The 14,089-nt window shown below is 34.8% G+C and overlaps 1 long non-coding RNA gene and 1 gene segment (V, D, J or C); both read right to left on the bottom strand.

Moving 5' to 3' along the window:
• Positions 1 to 1,030: 1,030 nt before the first annotated feature.
• The window catches only part of LOC147837162 (uncharacterized), a 92,109-nt gene continuing 79,050 nt past the window's right edge, over positions 1,031 to 14,089 (bottom strand). The window contains exon 4 of the long non-coding RNA XR_015478722.1: positions 1,031 to 1,306. This is a non-coding gene — a long non-coding RNA (uncharacterized LOC147837162). The remainder of the gene's footprint in view (positions 1,307 to 14,089) is intronic.
• LOC147837163 (T cell receptor alpha variable 38-1-like) lies at positions 2,397 to 6,912 on the bottom strand. The segment is given in 3 exon segments: positions 2,397 to 3,216; positions 5,183 to 6,223; positions 6,347 to 6,912. Coding segments are annotated over 2 exon segments (525 nt in total).

A 14,089-nucleotide genomic window follows, 5' to 3' on the forward strand; every position in this document is an offset into this window, starting at 1 on the left:
ACGGTACCAGAAAAGAGTATTTGCAGATGAATAAGTGCAGGATAATTTAACGCTTGAACCCTTGTCAGCAAACTCCTCTGTTTTTACTGGTTTAATTTCATCTCCATATGTTGCATCTGCAAAAGTAGAACAAATCTTTTATGAACTGGTGAATACATTGAAATTGAAACATTTCTGTACAATTTCAACATAGTGTGTACAGCATTAAAAATACTCTTTATAATATTCTGGTTGCTCAGGCTTAAACCCAAATCACAAAACACGTCAATACTTACATGCAAAGGCAGAAAGCAGAATGCCAGAAAGGAGAATCATTGTGTGCTTCTTCTGCTGTCAAGCAAACTTGAAGTTGAACAAGATCACATCAGATGTCAGTGCTTTAAACCCTCCCTCTTTCATAGTGTTCTTTGGCAGATCAGATCTGGTTCATGTTCTGTATTGTCATTCATAGCACCCTCTTGTGGTTGATTACTGATTCTCTTTTTTTGGTATGAATCCTTTAGAGCAGAGATGCCCAATAGTACCTGCAGGCCATAGTTGGCCCATTGTAACATTTGATTTAGCCCACCATCCCATCTGGGGGGAAATGTTGGTCATTTCTAATTTAACGTAAGCTTTCATTTGTTAGTTTTATTTTTAAGCTACAAAAATAACTTGAATTAAATGTTTTAATTAAATCTTGTAATTGAATCAGATTTTTTAAAATTAAACACACTGTTGCTCAATGGAAAAAGCACAATTGTCTCTTCGCTAAGCCACACCCAAAAGCCGCCACCCACCAAATATGGCATAGCAACCGTAGCTATGCGCAGGAGTTATGTCAAGCTTTTGAGCGAGGGAAACAGGCCAAAGCGCGGTGCATATGGATTGTGCAAATCTGACACCCAGTACCTTAAAAGTTTGGACAGAGTGGTGGAATATTTGAATAGGTCAAAAAAATATATGAATCTGTTGCTAACTTCACTGAACTTCATATTTCCATCTGTTTCAAGCTACGAATATTTTAAATTGCATATCAACAGAACAAAACTGAAATGTGATCACAAACTGAGCGCTTGCGTTCAATATACTTCATCAGCAGCTTTTTTTCAGTCATTTATATACCTCATGTCAGTTCATTTCAGAGCTACAATTCACCAATGCTTTCATCTGTCTTTTGAAGATTTAGTTATTGGTGATGATGTTATAGCGGATTAGTGTCTGCTTTTATATGTGGTGTCGTTTGGATTAATATTTGCTGGTAGGGAAAATCTAATTGTTCACTTCTGCTATTTATGCTTTGATTTGCATTTCAATTTATTTGTTTCTTAGAAACAGGATAAAGAGCACACAAACATACTGACAGTAATAGGTACTGTACATTGTTATGGGTCAATGATGCTAATATTCAGCACAAATCCATCAATTTTCCCTTTCTGGCTGTTCTTTTTATGAATGAATTATGTAAAAGCACTGTCCATGCGTGTTTCCTCATCGGTTAGTAACGCTGTATTTCATTGCATAACAATTAGTCTATGAGGCTTTTTGGCTAAAAAAAGTGAAATCACGGCTTAATTAGTTATTATTAGATTATTTGTAAATGTCACCTCTCCTGTGCATGAACTGAGCTGTTGAATGGTTAGTGTATGAGGTGGAAAGGCTAAGCTTCAAGCTTCAATTTTGAATGAATTATTTTCTAATTTGTTGCTTATTATGTGGTGAATATACCCCTGTAAAGCATACTACAAGCCTTTTTTGTCTGGCTTTCTCGGATATCTCACCTGTTTGCCAAAAATGACTAATTATATCCCTGGCAATGTCTGACACCGGTCATACACACTGTAATAGACGTGCCAGGCACGAAAGCTTGACAGGATTAGCAACAGTATAACCAAGAAGGACGGGGCTTAGCGAGGGGTCCGTTCTGAAGTCCTAAGTGACCAAATCAAGGCAAAGACAAGTGCCGCTTAACTAGTGCATATGGCAATGAACTCCATATTGTTATAAATGGAATTCTTATGTTTTCATTATATTAGGTTCATTATAAAATGTAAATAAAATATATAATAGATTAGTTAATATACATAAAGTAATGTTTTCAATGTATTTTTAAATAAACGAAAAAGAAAAAAAATATTTATTGAACGTTTGTTATACAGATTGATATATTTACCTTCGGCCCACAGCCCTCAATCAAGATTGATCAACCATTACTAATGGTGTATATATATTTTGCCGGCAGTTAAGACCTCTCTTTTTGTCCTCTTCGAGTAAATTATAAAGTTTTTCCTGAGTGGTTTAGATTAAAAAAGTGAATTCTTAAATGTTGCTCTCACAATCGTGACTGTGTGCGCGCAGTCAGCTGCGAAGCCAAGCGAAAGTAGGCTTAAGAAAAGTTGATCCCGGACAATTCGCGAGACTTAGAACCTGGGACGGACAAATTTTTGAGTCCTAAAAAGGCACAGGGTCTGCAGAGCATGTGAGGCTGTCTATGGGAGTGTCGTCAGGTCTTGTGCAAATAGAACGAAACGGGTAAAGGAGAGAAGACTTTCTACTACTTAATTGATAGCATATGTTTTTGTTATTGAGCGGATACAAAAAAATGTAAGGATGTTAATAATAAAAAAAAAATAAAAAAAAAGTGCCACTAAATGTACTTGCGCGGCCGTTAATATATCTATGCAGCACACCCAAGTAAAGTCTATATGGGGCATGCACTGTAGTTTTTAATATAAATTACTATAGTATATTTTCATGTGTGTCTGACAACTGAAAATAGATCTGGTAGCAAATATGTTTTTTTTTTACCTTGCACCTTTTTCTTAACATGTAATATTGTTTATTTAGGATTTTCATTTTCACAGTCTGATTCCAATGCCTAATCATTAAATTGTTAATATGACTATAACTAAATGGGATATTCTTAAGAATAAGAGAATATGTGTTCTATTGAAGAGTGTATTTGCATTGTGATGACATCATATTGTCATTCTGGCATTATATAATGAGTGGCATAAAATAGTCTTTAACAAAAATATGTATTTTGGTGCAATATATAGTACAACAAAAAAAAAAAGATATCGTGACAAGCCTAATTATACATATGAGTTTTTATGCAGGAACGTCACTGAATAAGCAAAGTATGCAGACAGCATGATATTTCTATTTAGCATATTTGTTCCTGCTGCTTGCAATAGTGCTACTGTGCTGTCATTGCAATGCTGGTAAAATCTTTAGCTGCTTTTCCACTATCGTGCCAAACCGTTCTAAAAACACTTCGGTACGGTTACGGTTGTTTCTCCACTGAGCCTGGAACGGCGCGGCACGATTACAAACCGTTCTCGGCCCGGAATTCTCGGCACGGTTAGACAACCGTGCTGAACTGTGCTGACAGATTCTGTGTGTTGACGTCGCGACTCGGTTGCTAAGCTACCACAGCTGGCTCAGCAGAAGCGCGCTAGTCATCAGACATCCTCAATAAACTACAGTACATTTAATATAAAATAATGATCCAGGTCTAAACGATACAGTTTGAAAAGGGTTTTAAAACCATAGCGTAGTCTTTGGCAGAGAAGTGAATAACTCATCACATTTTTACGAAGATATTTTATTCATTAAAGTTATTATTTTATTGACTTTAATAAAGACCCTTCTTCGCCTGCCTGAAAGTGAGTTTATTGCACGCAGCGCTGTATTTCACAGCACAAAACTCGCTCTGATCCAGGAAAGACATGCCAGCGACTTGCGCTGCTGACTTTTTTTCCTGCTGCGCATCGAATAAAGCGAATAAAGCGAATAAAGTCACGCTTTGCATCGTCGATGTCCAAATTCCACAACAACATCACAATATCCATGGAACACGAACTTGCAGACTCTTTTAACAACGAGGAAATAATTGCACTTTTTAATTCAAAGCCAGGACAGCTTGTTAATACCGGCGAGACCACCTGAAGGGCGGCGTGTTCGTGTTGTAATGTCGGCCGTCCAAAAGACTTTGCTTGAAAGCTTTACGGAGCGGCACTGTAACTGTCCAAGGTACTGTTGTATGATTTATATTATAGCATATGCACTAATAAACAAGTCAAAAGAATGAATGAATTAAATAAATATGGATTCTTAAATGTCAGTATTGCTTTTACTCAAAAAATATCAATAGCTACGTTTTGACAAATGTTTTATAAAAATAAAATTTTCATCATTTCAGCTATAGGCAATTATATGATTCAGTTTTACATAAGTTATATGACATTTATGAGGCATGTAACATGTTTCTGTGTTTTTGTTTTTTTGTGGTGATCTTTAATATAGCTATGCAAATATTTTCTAAAACGTCTAGCAATAATTCGCCTACAGCTTGTTAGTTAATTATGAACACAAAATTATTATAATAATAAAAATAAAATGATTAAAATAAAAAGATAATAGAGCAGCATTTTGCTAAATATAATAGTGCTTTATATGCTTTAAATCCTGCAATATATGTGTTGTTTCATATTCGTTTTTTTTTTTCACTTGCTGCATTCGTTATTTAATGTTTGAATAGTAAAACAAATAACAACCAGCGCTTAATTGGTTTCATTTTACCATCAAAATGTAGTATATTTTATACCATTATCAACTTTTGATATAAAAACGCAGTGTAGTTGAATTAATTGTTAAAAATGAAATAATTTATGTGCTGTGTTTTTGTGAAAGTGCCCGCTCACCTTTGACAAGGCCTGTCCAAAATTATATTTCTGCCACTATAATGCAAATGCACTATTATTGTTGTCTTATCATTGTTTATTTTTTTGTTATGTTCAGAGATTTTAAATATTATTTATTTCCCCTTCAATTATTTTCAATCATCACGTTACATTTTGGTCATTTTCCCTCCAAATAAAATTTAGCCAGAGCTGCGCAACATATAAATAAATAGGGGTGCACATTTAGAATAACAGTGTTTAGTCACATGGTTGCTTTTGCTTTTATGAAAAAAAAAAATAGTTTCGGCTCTTATTTAACTTTAATTGAACAAAGCCGTTTACATTGCGTTACCAAGGCAACCACTGATGCGTTTTGTGTAATGTTTTAAAGAGCTTTGTCGCAGTACGACAGTGGAAAATGAAACCGTATCCGTGCTGTCTGGCCCGGTTTGGCACGGAATGGAACAGTTCTGTTTAAAGAACGATTCAGCACGATAGTGGAAAAGCGGCTTCTGAACCCGTTTACTGTCAATAAATATTTACTTTCAATAAAATGTCGTTATTTTATTACCTTTTTTATGATTATAAACTATGTTACTGAGTTCAATCTGGAAAGTCTTACAAAATTACTTAAATTATTGAATAAAATAAGAACTAGTTATTACAAAGTTGTTTAGGTTTCAGTGCATGCATAAGTTTCGGTTTCTGTTTTGGGCCAGAGTTTTTATTTTGGTGTATTCCTATACTTTTAACATAAACCAGATTTTCAGCATATTTCAGCTATATTTATGAATGGATGCAATAATTTTGGCAGTAAAACAGGTCCAGATTCGCGCTCTTATTCTTATTTTGTTTAATTTTATTTTAGTTTACCTTATCTTATTTCATTCTCTAAGTTTTTATAGTAGCGCACAGTCCGCTGTTTTGTGGTCAGTTATGTTGTTTAATGTAGCACCTTGGTCCTTGAGGAACATTGTTTCGTTTGAAATGACAATAAAGCTGCCTTGACTTGACCTTATAATTTTATATATCAGACAAAAAAATGGTTCTTAAATCAATTTTTTACATCCATAATTAAAATCCTTAACTTGAGTAATGTCAGTAGTATGAAATTAAAACAAGTAATAAAGAGGTTATTATCCCACTACTGCTATTGTTTCTCATATTTCTAAAATGCATAATCACATATTATCATTCAAGAGCTGAATGAATCAGGTTTTTGTTCAGTGTTGTTGTGTTTCCTGTCACTGTGGGCCTCAGAGCACAGTAATACACAGCAGAGTCTGATACTCGCAGATCCCGGATCATCAGAGGAACTAATTTTGCAGTGGAGTTCAGTGTTGCAGAAAATCTCTCCTTAAAATCAGTCGCAGTAATTCCTTCACCATAAGTGAGTTTATTCAGAATGAATGTTGGTGATCTGTTTGGAAGCTGTTTGTACCAGAAGAGGTATATATTTATATCAGTGGTGCTGTAACTACAGCTTATTATAACTTGACCTCTTTCATTTGCACTTATGCTTCTTAAAGGCTGTTCAACTCTGTCCTGTCCTCTGCACACTGGAGAAATGCATAGAAAAATGGATCAATAGCATAAATTATGAGCAAAGCAAACTTAATCATTCAGTTATCATAATGTAAATCATTTCCAGTTGAAGTGCGCAGAAGCAGAAATGCACTTACCATAGTAATGTGCAATGAAACACAGGGAAATGAAAGCCCATCTACACATAGTTGATTTCTGAGGTAAAAGAACAGAAATGGACTCGGCTGTGCTGTCAGAAGCTTTGTGAAGGTGTCTCTCACTGAGCTCTACTTTAAATTCACATGACCTACTCATACATGATGAGAGCAATGCTGACCCCTGCTGGAGAAAACTGGAAATGGCTAAACTTTATATTCTGAAAACAGTGAATAATTCTCCACATTGGTAGAAAGTATGTAAGTGTTTTAGACCCATTTCACCTCACTACACGTAATAACTGCCACTAGTTTAGTTATAAAAAAAAACTGAATGTTTTAGATTAACACCTGATGTCTAAGGAAATGTAAAAAAAATCAAAGCAAGAAAAAACAAATATAGCATGATGGTATTTTTTCCTTTGTTTGTTTTGATGTTTTTTCCACTTGTAAATGAAAGATTTCTGCTATAGTTCTATACTTATACTATTAATTTTATCAATAAAATGGTCAAAAATGCAAGTGCTTCCTTTGAATGGGCATGATGCTTCTAGATATAGAAGAGAAGTGATCTGTATGTCATTTATGAAGCAGGTTTTTGTTCAGTGTTGTTATGTTTCCTGTGACTGTGGGCCTCAGAGCACAGTAATACACAGCAGAGTCTGACACTGCAGCAGAGGAGAGCAGCAGATCCACACGCTTGATTTCTTTTCCAGCTTGATTTTCTTTTCTCAGCTTAGTTGTAAACCTGGAATCTACTTCAGAAATCTTAGTCTCTGTTAGACCCTCTGATATGAGCACAAGATTTTGAGGAGCTGATCCAGGATAGTGACGGTACCATTGAAGATTATATGCTGAGGAATACCTGCAGGATAAAGTTACTTTTGAAGCCACTGCAGCAAACACTTCACTGCTGTCAGGACTGATTTCATCTCCAAAAATGACACCTGGCAAACAATGACAGCTTTAGTATTCAAATAAAGACATTAATTTATTACTGTAATTTTGAAATTTTACACACGCAATGAAGTTGTTATTTATATCAATTTCTGCATATTCTAAATATTTAATTTAAGAATGTTTACATTTCCATTTAATAGGTTTGTTAAAATTTGAAAATTATTAATCCCCACACATACTGTATGTACAATTGGGCTTTTTAATGTAAATGCACGTAAAACATACACAAGCACACTTACATGTGAAGACCGAGAGCAGAATGAGTGAATGAAGAACCATTGTTGAAGTGTGTGTGTGTGTGTTTCTACAGCAGGACTGAGCTTTGAACATTCAAGCAAATGTAACAAGAAAGTCTCTGATCCATGAGCTCAACTCCTCCTCTTTCAGCCTCCTATACAGCTTGATGGCAAAATGTGTTTTTCATATATACATAGTTTAGATCCAGTCATTTTTCGTTAATATTTTACCATAAGATCATACAGATTTAATTTCAAAGATTTTTTTTTTTTTTTTTTTTTGCATATAGTAGAAGAATGATGAAATGCAGTAAACAATGTGCACAACATAGGAACAAATGCTGTAATTAAAGCATTTTTAAATATTCTGTTAGGGTTGTGGGCAATATGACGATATCGTATGGACCAAATGAAAAATCTATCGTTTCATATTATGCTCTATCATTTATTTTGTGGTGTAATGTTGGGTGAGTAAAGTATTTTTAAGAAATAAGAAAGCACAATATTATGTGTATGCAGAGAGAAACAGGAATAACAGCATTGGGAGAAAGTATTTTTGCTTTTTATGTAGCAATATTTTTATTTTCATGTTGGACCTGTAATCATGTTTTATATTTTATAAATATTTATTTTATATTCCTACATTTTTAAGGAAACATTTGCCAAGAAGTGAGAAATATGATCACATTCGAATAAGGGATTTTTTTGAGTATTTACTTTAAAATATAAAAAATCAATATCGTCAATATAGTGGTCAATATAAAAATATTAATTGATTGAATTTATTTCCTAGAGATGGGTTGCAGCTGAAAGGGCATCTGCTGTGTAAAACATATGCTGGATAAGTTGGTGGTTCATTCTGCAGTGGTGACCCCAGATTAATAAAGGGACTAAGCCGAAAAGAAAATGAATGATTGAATGAATTTACAAAAATGATTGACATTTAATCTATCATTATTAGGATATGAGATGGCTGTTTATAATTGTCATATTAATAATAGATTTTTGTAGATTAAAAGGTATTGTCATATTGCCCAGCCCAATTAACATACTACACTCTGGTACCAGCGAGCTGTTTCACAAAAATGGTTTAGAAATCGGGGAATGTAGTCAAAAGCCTGACTTTAATGAGATTAGCTAAATGTCCACGCTTAAATTGGTTCCATAACAGCAAGTTGAAGATCATTTGATTTTACTAATCTGAGTTCAGATAATTGGGCATGTTACTGTCGTGAAACCTTAAAGGTTGAGCATTTATCCATAGATTACTGTATGTTGTGTGCTACTATGGCAACTACGAGAACTGAACGAGCTCTGAAATGAGACACAGCTGTTCACAGCGAGTAAGCGGCGTTGGCTTTTAGAGTTTAAACATATAAAAAATAAATTATCAAATTTTATATTTTGGGGGAAATATCAAATACAATTTTAATAAAAAGGGAAAGAAATCTACATAAACAATAAAAATATATAAAACATTTAGTTAAAATGTTGTAGTTTGTATTAGAATAACTGGATTGAATTTAAATGTATATATCGTTCTACTGTATATTCTAAAAGATGTTTGGTGTGTATTTATATATTTACTATTAAGTGACAATAATTTTTTCATCATTATTAGGTGGTTAAGTGAATTAAAAATAGAATCATTACTTTGATTAAACTTGAACTTAAGACTTAGCCTTAAAGTTAACCTGCCCCAGACCAGGCTAGTTTCTCTGCATAAGTTGCCAGAGTATTTGAGTTTGAACTATCATAAATTTGATATATGAAACCGAATCCGCTATTAATAAACCTGATTTACCAAAATAAGCTTGGCTTTTTCTCTAAGCTTTTTCTATAAGCCCCCAGGACTTGATTAATAATAATAATAATAATAATAATAAACCTGCTAAACAAACCTGTCATTTCATCGTGGTGACCCCGAATGAATAAAGGGACTAAGCAAGAGGAAAATAAATGGATGAATGTATGTGTGATTAGTTGATAGTGTGTGATGTTTCTGTTCAGTTTTTATTGTTCATTGTGTTTTTGTAGAGTGTAGATGAGTTTCCTGTCATTGTGGGCGTCAGTGCACAGTAATACAGCGCAGAGTCAGTCACTTCAGCTTCAGAGATCTCCAGACTCACACGTTTGCTGTTTTTATCAACTTTAGGTAAAAGTCGAGTTTACTTGTGTCTCCGTATTCAAAAATGTATGCGAGGAACTCTGGTCTGAATCCAGGATACTGACGATACCAGTGCAGGTTATTCACAGCGCCTTCATATTTACAGGACAGGGTGACCGTTTCTCCCTCACTTTTAAGTGTCTTGTTTTCCAGTGGTGTTATTGATTGTGCAAACGTCTCCTCTGCAAGACAACCATTAATTAATTCAACTGTTCATTAATTCATGCTAATATATTACTAGGAAATCAGTGCCCAGCTGCATGAATATTGAGAAGGAAAATATTAAACAAACTTCATATTATTGATGAGTTGATTAAAGATTAAATAATAAGTAAACTCTTACTTTCTATCAGTGATAGCAGAAGCAGAACACGGAGAATCTTCATGTTTGCAGTGTAAGAAGCAAAGTTTGAGCTGCTCTTTTTCAGATCTTTACATGCTCCACCTCCTGACTAAGAGGATGAGAACTCTGTAGTAAAGGGACAGTTCACACAAAGATCTAAATGTGCTCACTTTACTCAGTTGTTCCATACTTTCGACTTTCCTGTTTCAGTTGAACACAGAAGATGTTTAGAAAAATGCTGGAATCCTGTAACCATTGACTTCCTTACTGTTTGATTTTCCTATTATGGAGGTTTCCAACATTTTTTAACAATATATGAATATCTTCTTTTGTGTCGTAGACAAATTTGTGACAAGTGAAAGTTGAGAAAATGATGACGGAATGTTACATTTTGAGTGAATTATCCTTTTAACATGATTAAATTATTAAATGTGACACTATAACACTTAATGGTGTCACGTCAGCTTGTCTTGCCAAGTGGGAAAAAACAGGCTTGTTGAAGTGCTTGTTAAACTGCAGAAGCAGGAGACCCGTCGACAGAGCTTAAACCCTCTCCTCTTTCAATGAAGTCGCCGGTGTGTAAGCATTTTGGATTTCCAGTGAGTTATGTTGACAACGTTCGTGTTGTCGACAAAAAAAAAACACAGTTTTGCAAGCTCTGCTATGTATAGTACGTATTACGTACGGTTCGTCCGATAGACAACACCGGCATCGCGATCCTCCGCCCACCCCCGTTGCAAATCCGCTCGCGAAAAGTACACACTCAGGCCCTGTTTACACCGTCTTTGTTTTTAAATGGCATTTTAGAACGACAACGATTTGACATCCACAGTGGCGTGTAGCATTTCTGAGCAGCCCTCCTTCCTCTCTACCTCTGAAAATGCACATCACGTGACCACACAGACACAGACGCACACACACAGCCATGTGCTCCAGACAGCAGGTCCAGGCAGTCAGAGGACTGCTTCAATCTTTCACTCACTTGTACTTAGTCATTTTATCGCACACCTCAGATACTGTTGACTGGTTCCTGTTGGTTGTGCATCTTTTTTTACCGACGCCATTATAACGACACAGATCACTGCCTATTCACGAGTCCCGCAGAAAAAGTGATTGACAGGTGGTAATTATGTGTGTATCTTGCCTTTATTCATTTACTGTATGATTTGTTTATGGGTAAAACAAAGACCCTGCAGGTCAGGTAGTTTAAACGGTAGGCTAGAAATAATTAATTGGTCATTAATTAATTATTTATTCATAATCGAAAATCGAATCGAACCGTGACTTTAGAATCGAAAATGTAATCGAATCAAGGATTTGGAGGATCGTGACACCCTTAATAATATTGCAATAACAAAAAGAGAAATTAAGCTCATGCGATCATAAAGATGATCTTTTTTTTTAATTATGTTGGATGTGTATGTTGGCCTATTACTAATTTAGTCTTATATTTTAGTTTATTAATTGTTTCACCTTTACATCTAAATTTCCATTTATAATTGTGTAATTTAGTAACTCAACATTTAACTTAAAGGAGGATGAATAGATCATGAACAGAGCTCCTGGGAATTATTGTGTAGTGTTGTTTACACTATGCTATACTTTTATTTGACAACATACATCGTTTACACATCAATTTACATATAGCTATGAACAGTGCAATTATTGTATAGTAATATACATGTACATACATTTGTCAATTTTTAGATTTTTATTATTCTTACTTTTTAAATTCTCTCTTATCTGTGTTTTTGTCCTGTCACAATCATCCTTTTGCCCTTTGGAAACTTCTGTTATGAAAGCAAATTTCTTGTATGTGTAAACGCCTGACTTTAAAATGTTCATGTTAAGAGCACATCGCCCTCCTCTGGCTTTTCTAGTCAGTTGCACACATGCATACAGTGCTTCACATTTCCAAATGAGTTTTAAAGACAATAACATTTAATGGTGATTATATCATTTCAGCAGCATCAGTAATATAAAGTAATCTACATTTAGAATATTAGAATGTATAATTTGACTGTCAACTTTCAAGTGACAAGTGAAAGAAACTTGCTAAATTGGTGTATTTGTGGATTTTAAAAATGAAATCATCCACTTAATAAAGTAAAGTGATCAAAGACAACATTTAAAGCATTATTTGTTTGTTGTAGCATTGTCAGTGTTTTTGTGTGTGTGTTGAGTGTGTTTGAGTCACTGTGGGCCTCAGAGCACAGTAATACACAGCAGAGTCTGACACACGCACATCCTGGATCTTCAGTGGAAATGATTTTGAACTTGTGTTGAGTTCGCTGCTAAATCTATCCTTGAATTGCTCTTCATCAGAACTGAATCTGTTCAGCATGTATTCTGGGAATCTGTTGACTTCTTGCTGGTACCAGAAGAGATCCGGCGATGTATCAATGGTTTCATACTGACAGTTGATTATTACATCTTCACCTTCAACAACAGTTTCAACTCTTGAGTTTTGTTCAACTTTATCCAGAGAAACACGACCTGTAATATCAAATAAAACATCACTGATGAGAATCAAATTCACTTATGAGATAATTATCACTAAATGTGCACTTGTGGATTTTGACTTACCCCAGAGAAATGTGAGGAAGAAGATTCTTTGCCAGTTTGCCATTAGAGTAGTTCTTAAAATACTAATTTAGATGTGATGAACTTGTTGAAGTGTTCAGTAGACTGTTGTTTCAGCCTCTCTTTGATGAAGTTGTACTGTAGTAAAACTGTGACCTGTGGGAGGAGTTTGACTGAACACACACAGTTTGACAGTCTCCTCCTTAATGTGCCACAGTCTTAAAGGCTGCTTAATATATGTATGAATGTTCAGACCTGTAGCCAGCCTGGTGACCTCATTTTCTATTTAGTTGTGGTGTTTAAATGCTCCAATGAGTGGCATTTTAAGCTATATTTTTATCTGCATTAGCTTGTTGTATTCTCCCTTTTTGATGTACCAAAAATATTTCCTAAAGATTTATAATAAACAAATATAAAAATGAGCTTCAGGATTTTTTTCTTACCTCTCTTGAAAATTTATCTAACAACAGCCTAATTATCTCAAACAGCAAAAGTCAGTCTAATCACTCGAAAAATGTGGAAAAATATTAAAAAGCCTTTACTGACATGCCTATTTTTTTATGCGCCTACACCTTTTGATAACACTTGACTTCATCATGGTGTAGCTGCAGTTTTAAAGAACAGCCATTTCAACATGTTCTTTCGAACCACCCAAACCCCCAATATCAGTTACAACAATAACAGCAACAATAACAACATCATGCCAGACGAAATCCATATGTTTGCAGTTTTGGAACCTCTTGCAATGTAAAAATTCATTTATAATTTCTTAATAATCATTGTTTATTGTTATTATTAATTTATGTGTAAATACAGGAATATAATGCCATTTTTAATGTTTAAGATTGGGGTGCTCCGTTTGATCGTACGAATATCAGTATTAGCTGATAATCACAAGTAATAACTTGATCGGTACTCGCCAATATGGTGGATTTCATAAACTGATCGCAGGTGTTTTTGAGATTACAAGCAGAGGACGACTCACTCGCGTTCCTGTATATTATGCATAGCTTACAGCAGACACAACATGTGAAGTAAATGAAAAGGTTCGAATCGGTACTCTGTCTTGTTTGGTTCTCTTCACCATCGTCATTCTATCTGCCTTTGACAAGTGACGTCACCCTCGCGAAACGCTGACTTGCATTATGGTACTAGCCGCCGTTTATGGGGTATCCGAGTTAACGTTAGCAGTTACATAGTTTTAGCGTCTTTCACAGAGTAAATACAAAGATTTAGGAAAAGATTAAAATAATTCTGTGTATGCTGAACATGTTCTTTATATCATGTTTTTATCTTATATTATATAAAACACAAAAAGAGACACAGATCTTTCAGCCATTGCACATGTTTATTTACAGGCAGGATTGTGCAGTGGGAAAAGGGTGAGTGGGATATTATGGGGAGGGACGATGATCAGCATCAGCACCATCTGTTGTTGTGGTTGTGTTTGTTGATCC

This window comes from Danio rerio, chromosome 2 (genome assembly GCF_052040795.2).
Source record: "Danio rerio strain M-AB ecotype USA chromosome 2, GRCz13ab, whole genome shotgun sequence".
NCBI classification, from domain to species: domain Eukaryota; kingdom Metazoa; phylum Chordata; class Actinopteri; order Cypriniformes; family Danionidae; genus Danio; species Danio rerio.